This window comes from Lepus europaeus, chromosome 7 (assembly GCF_033115175.1).
Source record: "Lepus europaeus isolate LE1 chromosome 7, mLepTim1.pri, whole genome shotgun sequence".
Taxonomy (NCBI): Eukaryota; Metazoa; Chordata; class Mammalia; order Lagomorpha; family Leporidae; genus Lepus; species Lepus europaeus.
This window is the reverse complement of record NC_084833.1, coordinates 17556450-17576458: the sequence shown is the minus strand read 5'-3', so window position 1 is coordinate 17576458 and position 20009 is coordinate 17556450. Positions and strand designations below refer to the sequence as shown.

The 20009-nt window shown below is 46.6% G+C and overlaps 1 protein-coding gene across 1 annotated transcript; it reads right to left on the bottom strand.

The window, feature by feature from the left end:
• Positions 1-1991: 1991 nt before the first annotated feature.
• MTCH2 (mitochondrial carrier 2) lies at positions 1992-19415 on the bottom strand. The gene is made up of 13 exons (XM_062196134.1): positions 19251-19415; positions 16789-16873; positions 16534-16640; positions 12991-13017; positions 12733-12795; positions 10391-10448; positions 10087-10138; positions 9659-9718; positions 8126-8219; positions 6227-6274; positions 5380-5447; positions 3857-3932; positions 1992-2199 (listed from the first exon to the last, which is right to left on the bottom strand). Exons 1-13 carry the CDS (start codon positions 19335-19337, stop codon positions 2113-2115), a joined length of 912 nt encoding a protein of 303 aa, XP_062052118.1. The 5' UTR covers positions 19338-19415; the 3' UTR covers positions 1992-2112.
• Between the last annotated feature and the right edge of the window lie 594 nt (positions 19416-20009).

Here is a 20009-nt window from a genome sequence, read left to right as displayed (position 1 = left end):
AGAGCGCCTCTGCCCTCAACAGTGAGGCCCGGTGTGGCCGTGGCTGCTCCCCTGCTGCTCCTTGGCCAGCAGCTCCCAGCGCGGCCCACTGAGGCAGACCCTTCAGTGGAAGGTTTTCTTCAGACTTTCAGCCAGAGAAGGAATGCTATTGCCATGTGAAACCTGAACTTGGTGCTGGATGTAGTTCCCATTTTAGCAGTTCTGTGTTCAGCAGTCATAAACAATGGGGAGGGTGGGTGCAGAGAGGGGGTTAGAAGGCAAAGTGCCCATCCTGTTGGGACAGGATGAGTGACTTCACAAAGGGACGGCGCTGCAACTGACTCTTAAAGTGTACAGGAAAAATTCCCATGGGAAGAGGGGAAGAAGTCATTTCTAGAATAGCAAATTACAGCAAAAAGCAAGGTCTGTTTAGGTACCAGAGAGAAGACAGAATTCAGGATTTACATTGCAAGTTTCTTCCATCCTAAGTTGCTTTCTTCACCCTGGTATTTTTATGTCCGCCAGACACACACACCCTGAATGCAGCAAGACTGAACGTCCAGACCAACACGTGGAGCAACCCCAGGCCACAGTGAAATCTCAGCAGCCCAACGTGCACCCTTTATGCCTTGGCGCCCTCTGGTGGTAGACTGGGTATCACAGCCAGATCCTTTTTCACCTAGGAACAAGGCGTGCTTGCGCACAGAAGCCACAGGATAAACACGGCACTTTTTCCTAGATCAGCTTTACTGGAGGTTTTTTCTTTCTTTGAGAGAAAAAAGTAGGTAATGCAAAACATCCTTATATTAAAACAAATGCAGATAATATTGAATAGGATATAAAATTTACATTACTGAGATAAAAGTGCTTTTTGACACCAAAGACATTTCAAACTAAGCTACTCAAGAGCTTCAGGTTGTATTCCTAAACCCTGGGCTAGGGAGAGGCCCCGCATTCTCACTCTAATGTGGGGGGCAGGACAGCTGCAGCAAGGTAAATGCGTCCTCATTTGGCAATGTCCCAGGGATGAAGCAGTGAAACCCTAGGCTTTCTCATTTTACAGAGCATTTTAACCGCTTTTAAAAAGCCCGAGTAAATAGGAGCTTTTGCTTGAGCTGAATGTTCTCTCTTCCCGGAGTGATTCCCCCTCCCATAAATGTGTGCTAACATGCTGGGGGTGACGCTGTGAGAGGTCAAGATCCTAAGAACCCCGGGGACCCAAGTCTGCACCACGGCACTGCAGTGACAAATGTGCTTTCCAAGGTGTCCTTGGGATCGAAAAACAAATTACTCACCTTCCGCAACAATAACAAGAAGGAAAAAAACAAAAAATGGAAGAACAGGAGATTATGTACAATCAGAGCCGCATAATGACAGCATTCAGGGGCTGACAGTCTCCGGCTGGAAGGCGACCGCTGCAGTTTGCTTTTCACATTTTATGCACCAACAAGAACTTGGTTTTTTTGGGGGGGAAAAGCCATTATACTTCCTTTCCAAATCTTCCTTGTTTACTGTAATTGTCCTTTTTCTCTGCTGTGACAATTTACTACTTTGCAACAGACTGAATGGATGCCTCACGTCCAGATTTTTCTAGAGTAATTTAGCAACGCTTTGCCCTTTTTGTGAAATGTGAAACAAAGTTAATCCAATTTACTTTTGCTGCATGCATGGGAGATGAGCTCTGGTGGATACTGCTGACTTCCGAGCTAGAACCAGGAAAAGGTGCTTCATGTTTTCCTGTCACCATCTGTCTTATTAGTATTTTTTAAGTTTTACAGAATTATCTCTCTTTCTTCTTGGGAGTCTATTCCTCATTTTACAAAGGCTTAAACTGTGACTCCAATCCTCTGACAACGTCATGTACCGTGAGGGAAAGACCACCTTTTCCCCTCCGTTTAAAAGAAGATTCGTGAACAAAAATGTCCCATCTTGGAGTAACTGATGGGGAGTAGCAACGGGAAATTATGCTGTGCTGGAAAAAAGAACAAAAAAAAGCAGACACCAAACACCTCTGTGTTCCCAAGATTAAATGATTATTAAAAAAAGTGCTCCACGCTGTATAGAAATCATTCTCTCCCATAATTCTGTGCATCTGGGATTATAGAAATGTCACTGTCCCTGTCCCACTTGTCTTCACATTAACATTTTCAGGTCACAACAATAAGTCTTCCCAAAGGGGACCTTCCGGAAAAACAAGCTATTTCCTCGGCTCATGTTTCCCTGAAAAAAAAAACAAAAACAAACACAAAACACAAACACAAATAAAGTCCAGCATGAAGATGAGGCCAGCCAGCCCCACCCAGCAGAGACGCACAGGGACAGGCTGCTGGGCGGCGTGACGACCCCGGGCAGGGCAACAGCGAGACATGGCTGCAGAGCAGGGGTTTCCACTCTGCTGGGCTGAGCTACCGGGCAGCGAGCTAATCGCAACTTCTCTCCATTACAGGGCAAGCAGCTCTAACAGAAACCAGCTCTGCCACGCACTGCCTGGGCTATCACCACAGTCAAGCTGAGCATGTTCGATCTAGTCATCCAAAATGCTCCGAAAATCTGAAAATTCTTAAGTACTAACAGGACACTCAACATTTTGGATTTGGGAGCATTTTAGATTTTGGGAACAGGGATGTTCAAGTGATAGAGAGCTTATAATGCAAGTCACGTTCTGAGAGCGACTGAGCAGAGCGTGGCGTCAGCCGGCCTGCGCTTCACTCTGGCTCTCCTGAATGCAGGCTGTGGCCTTGGTTAGGAAACCAGCATTGAATGGCTCTCATTCCAGTTTTTCCACAAGTGGGATGGGTCCACGAGGGCGGGCACCTATTCACACGGCTACGTGGAGGATGACGTGATGCTCCATGCCTGATGCCTGACACGTGGTAGATGGTAAACGTCCACCACGCTCTGCCACTGTCTTGCACCACTGTGAGGGTCGGTGCTCCCTAGAAGAGTGCCTGGCCCACTGACTGATTCTCTATCTGCATTCTTACTACAGGTAGTAGGACTACAAAGGCCATCTTTCCTCTGAAGTAGACATGCTACAAGGAGACGGCAGATAAAGAGCACAGAACGCAGAATGAACCCGAGACTGCTCGTGGCTGCTCTGCGCCCGCGTCATTCGGACGCTCTGGCTGGAACCCGCGGAGGGGCTCGTGGGGCTCACACACTGAGCACCACAGCAACAGGCCTTTCATTCAGAGTCCACGCAGGGGAGCCGGAGCTCGGAGGAGAAAGGCCTGTCTCATCCACATCCCAAGTGCTATAAAAAAATGCAACAAAGGGCTTCTGTATACATTCTCTTCGGCAATCCCTTGAAAGTGCCTCCCATTCAAAAACAGCTTGGAACTTATGGCCACGTTAAGTGATCCCAAGCTAAATTTACTCAGCCCACGCATTATTTTTTCTGATAAAGCTCTGCCTAGCTTGAGTAAGAATTCTTAGTTGCAGATGGATACCTCACAGATGATACACACTGTACACCAGAGTTTGGATAAAATCATCTACTGACTGACAAGGCTTCCGGACTAAGAGACCAGCTTGTCAGCACACTGGTGACAGTAATCTGTCATAAATAATTTCTCATTAGTTTCTTCATCTAGCTTGTGGAAAATCTAAGAAGATTCTGGATTAAAAAGGTAAGTTTAGAAAAAAAAAAAGTGAAATCAAGGCCATCATTTTACCCAGAATAATTATCTACCTGGGTCCCATTTGTGAAGTGAATGTGACCAGAGGCTCCACCCCTGCCTAGTCTTCTCCCAGCGTGACTATACAGAATACTGTACAGGGTGTGTTAATTGGCAGCTAGAGAATGCTTCTAAGAGCTAAGCTGAGATTCTAGAGACAACATTTGTAAAGCAAACAAAAACACAGTGAGATAAAGTACCTCTTTTTGTAGCATGCACCAGCAATCTATCCAAGAAGTGTATATTGGGGAGTAAGGAGGGCATCCACCAGCAAGCCTGAAATGGGAAAAAGACGAGCTATTCATGTCATTATTCCCAAACATTTTTTTCCCAGAATGTGGGAGGGGCTGCCATTATGGCACAGGGAGTTAAACTGCCACCACCTGTGACACAGTATCCCACCAGACGAGTGTCAGTTCAAGTCCTGGCTGCTCCACTTCCAATCCAGCTCCCTGTTAATGCGCCTAGGAAGGCAGCAGAAGATGGCCCAAGTGCTTGAGCCCCAGCCACCCATATGGGAGACCAGGTTTCTGGCTTCAGCCTGGCTCAGCCCCGGTCGCTGTGAGTGAACCAGTGGATAGATCTCTCTCTCTCTCTCTCTAACTTCACCATTCAAATAAACAATCTTAAAAAAAAATTGTGAGAAATCTCTGTCAATATATGCTCCTATGTACAAGGTTCTCTGAGAGGCAATTCTAGTTCTAGCAAAACAAATTATACTGAAGTAGAGAAAGACCAGAGCACCCACAACCCCATATTCAGGTTTCAAACCAACAAATAAACAGAAACTTCCATCTTATTTTCTAAAACATGTAGATTCCTCATTTGTTCACAAATGAAACCCCAAAACACACGAATTGTATCATCAAGAAGCAGGAGGGGGGATTTTAAAGCTAACTGCTGCTCAGCAAGAGCCTAAGTAGGGCAATGGACACCAGCAGTGGTGAGCACGGCTCCTCCCTGCACACAGACCGTGCTCACTGCCTCTCGCCAGACTAGACGTCATCCTCAGGACGGTCTGGGCTAACCGACAAGCAAACTGCTCAAAGCCCCACACGGCCAGCCTTGGGAGACAATGACATTTTCATGTTGGGGACCACATTGGAACAGAGTTTTGAATGAAACCAAGAGGTAAAACTGCCACCCAACTGGTGGCGCTACCAGACCTCTACAAGTTGGAAGTTGGTGGCAATCAGCCCCACCTGCCCTTCCCAACCTTCCAGTGGCCCAATTTCCCACTTCTTTCTTTAATCCTCCCTTTTTCACTCAAACCCCTGGGAAGGTCAGGTAAAGGTGTCATTCAACCCCAGGCACACCTTCTGTCATCTTCATAAAGACAAAGATAAGGACTTAAAATAAAATAAAGGAAAGGTGTGGGAATAGAGCATCTGACAACTGCCTTTATTCCCCACCCGCCCTGAAACCTTTTATTTAAGGGACACAAACTTCACCTATTCCATACTGACAATTATCTTGCTCTTGGAACAGTGGTAAGTACAGTCTAAGTCCTTGAGAACTACTATTTCCACTTTTCTCTTTTCCAAAAAGGGACATGCTGTGGCTGCTGCTACTGCTGCGTGGAGCATTCAGAGGGAAAAACGAGGAGCCTAGGGAACAGCATCCACCGCACTTTCTCTTTTCCCAGTTTCTGCCAGGACTGTTCTGCCTGTCAGGCGCACACACAGGCAGCCAAGTACTAGGCTAAGAAATGCAACATACTTACCCACAGTTGTTGACAGCCATAAGGTTAGACACAAGCACAAAGGGGTAGGTCAACATACTGGCAAAAAACTGTAAAATGGCAAAAGGATGGAGAAGTTATTAGGTCATTCCTAGTCATCTCTGCTCTCCTTTTTAAAGGCCTAGTGCCATTGTGGTCAAATACTCCAACACTGGGCTTATTTCTCAGTACCCTTGCAAAGGCCAACTTACACAATTTTGTGCCTGGAAATATTTCTCCCTCCTACTGTACTGCTACATCCAACATCTGAACAAAAGTCTAGAAGGCTTCTCTGAGTCCTTGTTCAAATAAAACTGAGCTCCTGGGGTGGGCATTTGGTGCAGCAGTTCAGACTCTGCTGGGGACACCCACATCCCCCGCCACGGGTTCAAGTCCCAGCTCCACTCCAGACTCCTGCTAATGGGTATCCTGAGAGGTAGCAGGTGATGGTACAGAGCCCTTGCTACCCACATGGGCGATCTGTACTGAACTCTGGGCTCCTGGCTTAGGCATGGCCCAGCCGGGACAAGGAGAGGGGAAACAACTTAAAGTGCCGACTACTAGGGGGCTCCGTGATTACGGAGGGGGAAGGTCTCCTGTTGGCTTGGGAAGCAGGCACAGCCGAGGCTGTGATGGAGATGCTCGCAGCCTCTCCGAGAGCTGCACAGCCACTACGTGTGCTAGCAGGCAAGAACATGGCGTTACTCCTACCGCTGATAAACATTACCAAGCGGGAGGGATTTCCCAGAAAGACACCGGCTTTAAAGCAGTGAGGACACAGGCCAGATTTAAAAGAAAACACACAGCACAGCTAGTCCTAGAAGGTTAAAGGGTTAAAAAACCAACTCACTCCTGTGACAGCTTGGGAGTAACTCTTCATTTCATTCATGGTAGACACCTGAAACAGGAAGTATCTTTATTAGAATGGGATCAGAAAATTAAGCTGATATTAAATTAACTGCCCACAAACCTACCAGTATGTTATATCTCTAAATTACCAGTTTGACAGCTTGAAAATTAATTTTGAGGATGAAAACATACAACACTGATGATCAGTGTAAAAAGGCAGTGGTGGGGGCCGGGGCTATGGTGTAGCAGTTAAAGCTGTTGCCTGCAGTGCTGCCATCCCATATGGGCACTGGTTTGAGTCCTGACTGCTCCATTTCTTATCCAGGCTCCTGGCTTTGGATCGGCCCAGCTGTCCATCGAGCCCATTTAGGGAGTGAACCAGCGGATGGAAGACCTCTCTCTCTCTGCCTTTCAAATAAATAAATCAATCTTTAAAAAAAAAAAAAAAAAAGCAGTGGTGAAAATGATCAAGTTGATTTCCATTAACAGATAAATTCATATTATAATAAGAAAGTTTAGGAAAAGGGCCAGGGTTGTGGCATAGCAGGTTAAGCTGCTGCCTGCATTGCTGGCATCCCATATGGGCATCAGTTTGAGTCCTGGCTGCTCCACTTCCAATCCAGCTCCCTGCTAATGTGCTTGGGAAACCACTGGAGGATGGCCCAAGTCCTTGGGTCCCTGCACCCATGTGGGAGACCTGGAAAAAGGTCCTGGTTCCTGACTTCTGCCAAGCCCAGTCCTGGCCATTGCAGCCATCTGAGGACTGAACCGGTCGATGAAAGATCTCTGTCTCTCCCTCTTTCTCTATAACTCTGCCTTTCAAATAAATAAATCGTAATTTAAAAAGTACTTTATTAAAACAAAAAGTGCGTGGAAAATGTGTATTATGAAAAAACTAGGCATGGATTTCAAAAAACGTTGAACCCAAATAAATCCATCTTTTAATTATATTTCCCACTAAGTTTCTAAAGTACCCTCATATACTCTGTTTTTTCCTATAGTGGTACAAACATACTTATGATAAAGTTAAATTAGGCACAGTATAAGACGGAGGACAATAATAAAACAGAACAATTACAAAAACATACTGTAATCAAAGTTACATGAATGTGGTCTCTCTTAACGGGAATTTTCTTTTGGATACAAGCTGACAGTAAGCAACTGAGGCCACACAAAGGAGGACCACAGACAAGCAAGGGCCACCTGGAGAAGCTCTCTCTGCTCGAGAAGTGACAACAGTTATATGTGTGCAGGTGCCCCTTGGTGTGCTTTGTGTCCCACCACGCTAGGTGCTGCCTGTACACACAGAGTCCCTGTAACTGCTAGGACAGGGGAGACAATGGCCAGGAAATGCTGATTCTCAACACCTCTCAGGCTGAGGCTTCTGGAAAGCTCAATTCAAAAGCTAATACTTCAGATGAGGCCAGAAAAACAAAAAACAAACAAAAAATAGTAATCTCAACAAGAACAAAACAAAACAAGAAAAGAAGAAAAAGGGGCCAGCACTGTGGCGCAGCAGGTTAAGCCGCTCTCTGTAACACCAGCATCCCACAATGGAGTGCCAACTGCTAAACTTCTGATCCAGCTCCTTGCTAAGGCACTTGGGAAAGCAGCAGATGATGGCCCAAGTTCCAGGCTCCTAGCCTCCACTGGCCTTGCCCTAGCTGTTTTGTGGACATTTGGGGCGTGAATCCGTGGATGGAGGATCTTTGTTGTCTCTTCTCTTTCTGTAGTTCTGCCTTTGAAATGGTCTCTGTGAATCCTGCACAGGGGCGGGACTAGAACTCTAGGTCCATCTCTCTACAGTAAACTGTGTACATTATTCCTTTAAAGCTAACTGCACAGCCAAGTAAATACAGAACAGCCCACACCAGAACATCTCACCCAGGTCACAACCTACCCCACTGTCCAGTGCATAGGTATTGACGAGGTACGCCAGCGAGTTACAGAGCCACAAAGAAATTATGTCACCCAGGAGGCGAGGAATAAGACCCCTACATGAAGAAAAATAAGAACCCCAAAATATGATCAGTAAAAAGGTACTGCACTCAATGCAAACTCTCAAAGAATTAAGAAATTTCAAAACTCTAGGCAGCTGAAAAGGCATTAAACACTGGACTCCGCCCTTATTTCTAGGTGTCCTTGAGGCTGGTCTCTAATGACTTCCGTTCCCATTTATAAAACACAGGTCAGGCCGGCTCCGTGGCTCAATAGGCTAATCCTCAGCCTGCGGCGCCGGCACACCAGGTTCTAGTCCCAGTCGGGGCGCCGGATTCTGTCCCGGTTGCCCCTCTTCCAGGCCAGCTCTCTGCTGTGGCCAGGGAGTGCAGTGGAGGATGGCCCAAGTGCTTGGGCCCTGCACCCACATGGGAGACCAGGAGAAGCACCTGGCTCCTGCCTTCGGATCAGTGCGGTGCGCTGGCCGCAGCGCGCTGGCCGCGGCGGCCATTGGAGGGTGAACCAACGGCAAAAAGGAAGACCTTTCTCTCTGTCTCTCTCTCTCACTGTCCACTCTGCCTGTCAAAAAAATTTTAAAAAATAAAAAAAAAAATCATAAAAAAAAGAAAGAAAACACAGGTCAGCTGTAGCTCTGAACTGAGGCCACTGGCTCACCTTCATATTAGTAACTCTAAGCAGGGAGGCCAAATATTTGCAAGGCACTTTGGAAAAGAAACTTAAATGTGGTTTTACCCCACCATTTGACATTCAAATTACAAAGTGAGAACAATCCAAAGATAACAGATGAGAGACATAAAAAAAAATGCTTCCAGGGTCCAAGAGACTAGGTGAGACAAGCTAGAACAGTGGGAAGAACATGACCCACAGACAAAAGACCACGGTTCAAATGTCTTCTGTCACCTACCAGCCATGTGACAGGTAGCAAACAAATGGGCCTGGGCATCAGAGTTCTTTTAATTTCTATGACATGACTAGGGTAGCAGTCCTGCCTACCTTCCAAAGCATTTGTGAAACTCAAAGTGTGTGCAAACATTCTGAAAATTAGCTAATAATGCAGAGTTTTTCTTAACTGAAAAAGGAGTGTAGTCTAAGTTTTTCCAAAGTAAATTCAAGCCTTGCAAAACTTATTTTCTTAGAATAAGAAAAATACATGTTAAGAGGATTTCCCCATTTTTCAAAACTTAATTTTCCTTATTTGATAAACTAACTACATATGACTGGAAAGCAACTTTAAAGGGTAGAACCTTGTAATTAACTTATTAAAAATCATCATTTTAAAATCTTAAATATCTAGGAGAAAAAGTCTGGGATCTTTACAACAAGAGAATTTAAGTCAGAAGGGACCTAAATACAGCTTAAAATGAAGTAAACCCAGGAAGGACACTTTCTCCAGGGATTAAACCAACCGTCCATATTTTCAGAAAGTTTCTGGCTCACCAACAAATCACACACTCACACGTCAACACCAACTCACGCAAAAAATCCTAGGATGCCTTCTTCCCGATAGATGGTTACTATGGAGTCACAAAGTCCACTGGGTACGCAGGAAAGAAAGGTAAACACATTAAGATTACTTTGGAGCTATAAAAAATATAATTACCACTTTTGACAAGGTCAAATTTACCACCCCACCCCGTCCACTTTCTAGTGCCCACCCACTCTGCAGACAAGTCAATCTGGAGATGGAAGAAGGACCGAGCTACCTAAGGGTGTAGCTGGTATCAGGGACTCGCCAACTTATTCCTGAGACCTGGGGTGGGCTCCAAACACTGCCTGAGGTTATTTTTCCCCTATTTTACTTGTTTATTTGCAGGTCAAACTCTAAGGAATCATAACAATGTAAGGTAGTACACATTTGGTTTCAACAAAGCTTCTAGAACACTCGAAAACAAAAACACTTACCAGTACTTGGATTCTCTGCCAATGAATTGTACCATAGATCTCAGTGTGATCACTGCAGAACATAGAGAAGAGACTTTGAAAATTATGTGGAGATACATTTTGATAGCCCTGAAAAAAAAATGGCTTTCCATCTACAGACACTTCACTATCTGGAAGAACTGGGTATAAGCCAGAACAAGCAAGTAAGCCAGAACAGGCAGGCAAGGCACTTTAGTTAACTACATGTCAACCTATCTAGCAGTTAAGAGAGATCCAGTTCCACAAAGACAGGAAATCAGATTCCAGATATCAAGCGCCAACATACCGTGGAAGGGATGTGTGATGAGGGTAGCAGCAGATCGAGCGATCATCTCTCGAGTTGTCTAGAAACAATCAACACACACTTCTGAAATCTAATGACACTCAAATTCCTGTGAGGGGAACCTGAGTGATACTGTAGTGGGAGACACTGAGCCCTCCTGCCCCACAGTCAGGAGAACAGCCTGAAGTGGGGGCGGGCTCCCAGACACTGTCGTCCTCCAGAACTTTCCACTCACGGACTTCAACATTCTGTGATAGTTACTTCTCAAAATCTGTCTGCAAAGCAGATTTCCGTTATTTTTTCCCCAATTTCATGCATAAGAAAAAGCAGAGGAACACAGGGAAGGTCACCAGTAAAGAGTAGCCCATGCCAGCGCTGCGGCTCACTAGGCTAATCCTCTGCCGGCGGTGCTGGCACACCGGGTTCTAGTCCCGGTCGGGGCGCCGGATTCTGTCCTGGTTGCCCCTCTTCCAGTCCAGCTCTCTGCTGTGGCCCGGGAGTGCAGTGGAGGATGGCCCAAGTGCTTGGGCCCTGCACCCCATGGGAGACCAGGAGAAGCACCTGGCTCCTAGCTTCAGATTGGCTCAGCACGCCGGCCATTTGGGGGGTGAACCAACAGAAGGAAGACCTTTCTCTGTCTCTGTCTCTCTCATTGTCTAACTCTGCCTGTCAAAAAAAAAAAAAAAAAAAGAGTTGTCCCGTGGAATAAAACTTAAGAGGCCATGACTTCAGATTCTGCTACCTATGCTAGACAAATGGCTCTATGGCTCTACTTAATCTCAGGGAGAAGAGAACACTTGTGATTCATTTTGTGACCACAACCCTGTCAACTTCACTATGTTTATTCTAATTTATCCTTCTAGTCTAGGACTCTGTACGGAGGTAATGAAGGAAATAAAGTTTTAATACTTGGAGGTAGGCCTGGGGTTTAATATAGCAGGTTTGTCATTCCGTTTTGCATTTCTTTCTTAAGATTTGTTTACTTTTTTTTTTTTTTTTTTTTGAACAGGCAGAGTGGACAGTGAGAGAGAGAGAGAAAGGTCTTCCTTTTCCATCGGTTCACTACTCAATGGCCGCTGCAGCTGTCACACCGCACTGATCCGAAGCCAGGAGCCAGGTGCTTCTGGTCTCCCATGCAGGTGCAGGGCCCAAGGACCTGGGTCATCCTCCACTGCACTCCCGGGCCACAGCAGAGAGCTGGCCTGGAAGAGGAGCAACCGGGACAGAATCTGGTGCCCTGTCCGGGACTAGAACCCGGTGTGCCGGCGCCGCAGGCGGAGGATTAGCCTAATGAGCTGCGGCGCCGGCCTATTTGTTTATTTGAAAGCTGGAATTACAGAGAGAAAGGGAGAGACAGATCTTCCATCTGTTGGTTCACTCCCCAAACGGCCACACCAGTCAGAGGTGGGCCAGGCCAAAGGCAGGAACTTCATGCGGTCTCCTACGTGGGTGCAGGGCCCAAGCACTTGGGCCATCCTCTGCTGCTTTCCCAGGCACATCAGCAGGGAGTTGCATGGGAAGTGGAGCCACCAGGACTCATAGTGGTGCCCATATGGGACGTCAGCACTGCAGTTAGCAGCACTACCCACCATGCCACAGCATCAGCGCCTCTGTTTTGCATTTCAACATTATCTTCAATCACTGAGTTAAGAAACCCCCAGCCCCTACTCCAATGGTAGTGCTGAGAAGACCCCATGGGACAAGCTGGACTAGCTGGAGTTAAGGAAATACCAGCCACGTATGAACACATGCAGCCCTGATTCTACACACACTGACTTCGTGAACATTTACAGAGAACACCCGGTTCATCTGATGTCAACCATTAATAATGTGTGCTTTGGAACATTTCAGAAGGAGGCATTTACTGAAAAATCATGACCTCATTAAAGACAACTGGACAGTGTGAAAACTAAGGAAAGAGCTCTCAGCTCTCAGAGCCAGGCATGAAATCTCCCATGACACAGGGTGAGGTGGGAAACGGGTGATGAAGAATGTTTCTGAATCACAAAAATGGCACCAAAGCCATTTCTGGGTATAGAGTAATCACTATTTTAATATTTTCGTGTCAGAGGTTTTTAACGCTATTGGAAGACTTTCAGTAAACACCTTATCAATCTCACACATGGAGCGAGCGAGTGGGCAAACAGAGTTTCCTTGAATTGCCTGTATTCTAAATAGGAGGCCCTGCTCCTCTGTGTGTGTGATGTTAAACACACAGCAGGGCCCGAGGTAAACAGAGGCTTCTTCTCCTTTGCGAGCAGACACGGAACATACGGGCCGAGGACCCTGATTCTACCCCACACACAGCTGGATGTGGGCAGTGAGCGAAGGAATTCATCTCTTACCTCTTTGATAACTCGGTCAAAGGAAGATGAGACATCTTTCTGTGCATTTCCAGGTCCCAAGTCCTTGAAGTAAAATCAGAGAAGACACAGAACTCGGTGGCTTTGAAGAGAATTGTTGTAACTGGCGGTCCCCCCATATACCAATGCTCACTAGGATGAAAGGGAAACCCACCACTTGGTCTCTCTCCCACAGAGACCCAAATACCAGCAACAGCCTGCAGGGAAGGGGGTCCATGCACAGAATCAGCTCCAACGTACCTCAACCTTGTCATACTCCTGGTAATGCTACAGAAGAGAAGAGAGGATAATTAGGACCACAGAAGTGCGCGAGGCAAGATGCTAAACGAAAAATGCTGGCAGAAGACAAAACAGCTGAAGACTACTTTCCCCCTGCAAGTCTCTAAATAACTTCTATTCCTAATTCATCCGCTGGAAACAAGTGTTTCTAAGGTGATCCTGTTGCTGGGTTTAACATGTTGGTCAGCTGGAGGAGCAGGCAAATACTCGGGAAAACTCTTCTTTAAAACAGAAAAAGAACAGCCAAAAAAAAAAAAAAGGAAATCCCAACAACATTACTTACTGAACATTCACTTTTAAGATAATTAAGTTGGTAAAAACACAGGCTGGGCTTTCCTACTCTTCTCGCGCAAAAAGCAAAACCAATACCAAATCAGGGCGAGGCTTTTCTTCACTGTACAAAAGACCCGAGAATCGCTGCCACGACTGAATAGCTGAAACCCCCTCTTTCCTTGTAACGGACTGTTTCTAAAACAAGCAGGAGAGCTGCTTTTTCTCTTCTAGAGAAGAGACCATGAATACCACCAGAGCCCAGACCACACTGGAAGAGGAAACCCTTGCGGGTATTTTAGAAACAGAAAGTGGGGAAGGTGAAAAGAACAGCTACTCATTACGTAATACCCAGTTGTATTGTTTTCTGGCCATACTAGATTTTAAAAATGAACAACACTTTCTTTGTAAAAATAATTATATTTTATGAAAAAAAAAAATCACAGGAAAGAGAACCAATGTCAAGATCAGGCAAAGTGGAGGCTGTCAGCCAGATGCCAGGTCTGTGGCCAGAACTGATTCCAATCGTTTCAGGCCTTCTTAAAAATCCTTGCTCATTTCTGGAGCTTGTTTGTCACTTCACGGATACTGTTTATATCGTCTACAGATTTCAATTCAGTTCTTGTTCAGGTATACAGATCTCTTTCTCATAAAGGTTGACAGATTTCTTAGCCCTGACTAGATCTTTCCTCTTGCTTGTTTACACGGTTTGTGATACGAAGTGCACTACTAATCCCTTATTCTATTTCACTGGGCTACCTATAACCATTCAGGGTACCTGGTTAGTTCAAGTTCATCTCAAGTCATTTGGTCTCAAGCAGTATTTTCATTCTTGCCCTCAATCTGTACAGAAGCTTCTAACTCGATAGCACCCGTAGGGACAGCTCCCCAAGATAAGAGCGGTGCTTTCTCTGAGCCCACAACAGGGTGTGGCTGGAAAAGAAAGAGTAACCAATCCACCAAACCACTGCCAGGGAGACGCCATCACTCTGACCCAGGCTACCTGAATGGTGCTTCCAGATCCAGACCCACAGGCCTGACAGCAAAGTATAAATACCAACGAAATGCCAGCTTCTTTCTACATGAGGAACTGATGAAAAGCTCTCTCATATCAAGGCTGGCTGAAGAGACTTTAAAACTACAAAGGATTCTATGAAATACTATTTAAGTAAGCAGTAAATAAATATCTAGAGTTTAACATCTCTGATACATCATACGTTGCTGATTTTTTGAGAGTTATAACACAGGGACTATTAGGAGACAGAATAATGAATTACAAAACCATTAGTTTTATATTCTCAACCACACACATGCTGTATTTCTAAATGGCACAAAACTTTTATCCATAACACCATTATAAATATGGTAATGGGAAATTCTGCCTGCAGAATTTATAAATGTTAAGACTTCTTTAGAGGTTAAGTTTGACCTACGCTGTAACAGGTACAACTAAGAAACCAGTACAATCAAAATTATGTCACAAACTTCAGCATTAGAATTAAAAAGTTGGCAAGAGGATCACTTCAGAAACATATAATGCTGACCTTTTAAAAAACATGTTACGAAACATCCAGAAAAATTAAGAAAATAATTCATTTATGTATCCACCACCATCAAGGATAAGCAGATGTAAAAGGTTCCCCCTTTTCATTTAAGAGCTCTTGCCTTCTGAAAACAAGGGCCGCAGATAGCTGCGGTCTCACCCCTCATCCCTTCTCCTATCCCAAAAGCTACTGCTACCCTGCATGGTTGTACAATCTGGTAAAGTTTTCTTTCTTTTTTTTTAAATTTCTTTTGATTTTTTAAAAAATCTGAGGGGCTGGTCTTGTGGTATAGCAGGTAAAGCCACTGTCTGTGACACTGGCATCCCACATGGGCACCAGTTCCATCCAGTCCTGGCTCCTCCAATTCCGACTCAGCTGCCTGCTAATGATTAGGGAAAAGCGGTGGAAGGGGCTGGTGCTGTGGCGCAGCGGGATAGCACCCTGGCCTGAAGTGCCGGTATCCCATATGGGTGCCGGTTCGAGACTGGCTGCTCCACTTCCTGTCCAGCTCTCTGCTGTGGCCTGGGAAAGCAGCAGAAGATGGCCCAAGTCCTTGGGCCCCTGCAACCGCATGGGAGACCTGGAGGAAGTTCCTGGCTCCTGATCGGTGCAGCTCTGGTCGCTGCGCCCAATTGGGGAGTGAACCAGCGGATGGAAGACCTCTCTCTCTCTCTGCGTAACTCTTTCAAGTAAAGTAAATAAATCTTTTTTTTTTTTTAAAAAAGAAAAGCAGTGGAAAATGGCCTTAGTGTCTGGGCCCTTATCACTCACATGGGAGACCCGGATGGAATTCCAGGCTCTGGCCTAGACTAGCCTTGGCTGTTGTGGCCATCTAGGGAATGAACCAGTGGGTAGAAGATCTGTCATTCTGCCTTTCAAACAAATAAATAAATCTTAAAAAAAAAAAAAAAAAAGGTAAATGTTGTGGCATAGTGTGTTAAGACATCACTTGGGACACCACGTCCCCTGTCAGAATGCTGGGGATCGAGCTGTGCTCCGATTCCAATTCGGCTTCTTGCTAATACCTCCAGGGAGCAGCAGATGGTCCACGTATTTGGGTCCCGGCCATCCACCAGGGGAAATTGGATGGGTCTCCTAGCTTGGGGCTTCACCCTGGCCCTGCCTGGGCTGTTGCAGGCATTTGGGGAGTGAACCTGAACCAGCAGATGAAAGATCTCTTGGTCTTTCCTTTTGTCTGTCACTCTACCTTTCAAATAAATTAAAAAGGCAGAAATCTAAATACTCACGATTCAGATCAAGGAAGAGAACTGCCACCACCACGGACTCCCACACACAGTCCCTCTCCTCTCCTATGAACACTGTCACTGGCCCGATTTTTTTAAAAAATATTTATTTATTTATTTATTTGAAAGTCAGAGAGACAGAGACAGATTGGAGTCTTCCATCACAACAGCCAGAGCTCCCTACTGGTGTGCTTGGGAAAGCAGTGGAAGATGGCCCAAGTCCCTGGGCCCCTGCACCCATGTGGGAGACACAGGTGAAGCTCCTGGCTTCGGTCCCAGCTAATGCAGCCATTTGGGGAATGGACCAGCAGTTGGAAGATCTCTCTTTCTCTGTCTCTCCCTCTCTCTCTGTAACTTCCAAATAAAATAAATAAATAAATCTAAAAAAAAAAAAAAAAAGAATTGTGCCTAAAAGGTAATCCAAATCTATAGATTAATTTTCTTACCTGTAAAACTTTACCATGGACCACAGTTCCAAGGACTCCTGAACACAGTCTTGGAGTCAAGCCTGTGAACAACCCACGCCTCCCGTCGATGCTGGCAATGTGCTGAGCTGAGAACACAAATTAGAGACTTAAGTTCGGGTCCAAACGGTTACATAGAAAGGTCAGGAAATGTGTTTTTTACATACTTTCTCGCAGCAACCCCTGCCTAACACAGCCCTCAATGTCATCAAAACCAAGTAAATCAAAGACACTTACCATAACAAAAGAGACCAGGAAGCTGACATACTTGCCGCCCAAAAATATTTCGTCCTATTGTTGGAGGAAGAGGCTCATACCCGACCTTTAAAAACAAGGGAATATATCAACTGTTAAGCAATATTACTAGGAATGCCTTGGTTGCACGGTTTTGAATAAAGAGTAAAATTATGAGGCCAGCATTTGGGCAGAGCAGGTTCAGTGACACCTGCAACAGCACCCCATAACAGAGTGGAGGTTCAAGTCTTGTTTGCTCTGCTTCCAATCCAGCTACCTGCTAATGGGCCTGGGAAAACAGCACAAGGTGGCCCAAGTACTTGGATCCCTGCCACTGATGTAGAAGAACACAATGAAGCTCCTGGCTTCAACCTGGCCCAGTCCCAGACATGTGGCAGTGTGGGGAGTAAACCAGGGGATCAAAGATCGATCAACCTGCCTCTCACTTTCTCTGTAACTCTGCCTTTCTAATAAATCAATCTTAAAAAAAAAAAAAAAGAACTAGGGCAATTTGTATATTTGGACAAAATGAGAAGGCATTCATTAAGTCAGCATTAATGTGTGTATGGCTAGCAAATGCATATAGAGCTGGATAATTCACTTAGGAAATAATTACAAGGCAAATTCATGTTAAATGAATAGATTGCCATCAATAATCTAATGAAGGCTATTTTGTAAAGCTAATGATGGCCACTTTATTCATATACTATATCCAGAACTTTGGGTGCTAAAGGGGTATTTGAGAGAATAAATGCTGTAGGACATGCTTTTAATTCTCTTTGTTCCATTTCAAGTCTGTGATATGAAATAACTGCTGAGATCCCTGAAAGTGCTACGACTATTTTAAAAACTGAGTATTTGGGAATTTTACCAGAACCCCTGAGATACTTGGCAACACACAGCTATTGTGAAATCAGAATTCAAGATATTCAAGTTTCGGAGGTAACATCACCGAACGTCCCTAGGAAACCCTGTCTTCTGAGGTAGTCCTGGGTGGTGTGTCCATTCCAGACGTACTGGAAAATGCTTTCACTGCAGACGCTAGCTGGCCTCGAGCGCCAATTCTGCTTTAGCCTTCACAGCACATTTCAAAGTGTCTGTCAAATAACTGATTTTATAATGGCCTTTTACATAGGCAACCTGAACCTACAGAGATCAACTCAGCAACCAATAATTTGGATTAGCAACAATGCAGGAGTAAGAAATGTCCTAGGAGCCAGTATTGTGGTAAAGCCACAGCTTGGATACCAGCATCCCATATGGGTGCTTGTTTGTGTGCCAGCTGCTCCACCCCTGCTGTTGGCCTGGGAAAAACAGCAGAAGATGACCCAAGTGTTTGGGCCCCTGCCACCCACATGGGAGACCTGGATAAGCTCCTGGCTCCTACCTGGCCCATCCAGGTGCGTAGCCACCTGGGGGGTGAACCAGTGGACGGAAGATCTCTCTGCCTCTCCCTCTGACTTTCACATAAATAAATATTTTTTTTTGAAAGAAATGTTCTAATCCTTAGTGCCTTGTAGATTTTTTACAGAAAAGCGGGTGGTGAGCAACAGGAGCCGGAAAAACTGCACCCTTCCTTGGCACAAAAGGCATGGGGTAATTAATGTCAACCCTCAATAAAGGTCTTTAAAAAAAAAGTGAATGCCCTGTCCATCACTGGAATATTTAGAACTGAAAATGCTCCCTAGGTCTAGTGTCAACTAAAAACCGGCCTACCCGCCTGTGAATACAAAATACCGAGTAAAAATTACTCTAAAACACATTAGAGACTAACACCTAGGTTCCAACTTGCCCAAACTCCTTTCAGCCGAACTGACTTCCGGCTCAGACAAATGTCATTTTCACCGTCAGGAGCCACCCGGGACTGCGGCTGGAAAGCGCTCCGCGGGTCTGACGTCGGAAATGACCCCTAAACTTCAGGTCCTTCCGAAACCTGACTTCATTATCACTTCGGAAAGCGCTCCTTGTCTTCCTCTGGGTATGGCCGTTAAAGTCTCGGAAGCAAACAGCAAGCAGGACCAGAAGCAAAAAGCAGAAAAAGCGACAAAAATGACAGAAGTCGGCTCCCCTGCTAACCTCAGGTTCGCCTTCGAGTATGTCGTGTCCTGCGTTTGCAGGCGAGCGGGGCCAGGCTAGAGGTGGACGCTGAGGCCGGAGGGGTGGGAGCTGGGAAGCCCCCGGTGGCGAGCGGCCACGATCAACCTCAGGGAGCCGCTGGGCAAGGGCAGGGCGGCAGTTGGCTACGGGGAAGGGAGCCGGCCTCATCGCGGGGCACGGAGGCGACACCCCGGCGGGGGGCCGCGGGCCGGCGGAAGCTGTCCCTGCCGGGAGGGAAAGGACACAGAGAAGCCACAGCATCTCCGGGGACTGAAGGCCCAGGAAGTCTGGAACTGAGCCTCCGGAGCCGCGGGCGGCGGCGGCCGAACAGGACGCCGGGCGGGGAAGGGAATGGCGGCGACTCATACCTGGATGAGCACTTTCACGTACATGAGCGGCTGGGACAGGATGGTGAGACCGGAGCCCAGGAGCACCTGACTGGCCGCGTCCGCCATGATGGCACCCGCGGACGGACCGACAGAACGAGCCACCAAGCGACCGAGCCGGCCCTAGGTCACGTGCCAGGACGCCGGCTTCACTGGCCCGCCCCGCGAAGCGCGCGCGCGCACGCACGCACGCACGTAGCGGCGCGCCCCGCCCAGTCCCCGCCCACAGCCCCGCCCGCAGAAACGGCAGGCGCTCGAGAGCGGCCGCTGCGGTCGGGGCGGGGCTTATAGCCAGTGACGCAAGCGTCTTGCATTGGGCTCGGGGAACGAGTTTCTTTTGCGCGTGCGCAAGCGAGAAGTCTCCGGAAGGAGAAGAAAGGGCGTGGCGATGGCGGGGCGGGGGAAGAGGGGGTGTGACCCTGACGAGCAAAGGCAAGGTCAGAGAACTAGAAAGAATTCAGAGATTTTCCGTTATGCTTCTTTCCGCACGCCCTTTGGCATCCTCAGCGTAAGGTACAAAGGTGTTGGGCTTTGGAGCGCAAACCTTAGATCAGTCTGATAGCGAGTCCTGCGTCGTCTCCGGGCTGTAGTTCTTCCATCCTTCGCAGTCAATGTCCACTTCGCAGGGTCCCTTCTGTGACCGTTCCGCCTAAATTCGCCTCGCCCTTATTTCCTGCGCGTCGCTCTGCAGCGCTCCACTGGGAATCCCGGCAGCCTGCGTTCACAGTTGTATTTGCCGTG

Coding starts and splice junctions, on each gene's coding strand:
- MTCH2 (XM_062196134.1), bottom strand. CDS start 19,337: ATGGCGGACGCGGCCAGTCAGGTGCTCCTGGGCTCCGGTCTCACCATC. Junction 16,874..19,250: donor ACGTGAAAGTGCTCATCCAG/GTATGAGTCGCC, acceptor TTGTTTTTAAAG/GTCGGGTATGAGCCTCTTCC. Junction 16,641..16,788: donor TCCTGGTCTCTTTTGTTATG/GTAAGTGTCTTT, acceptor TTGTGTTCTCAG/CTCAGCACATTGCCAGCATC.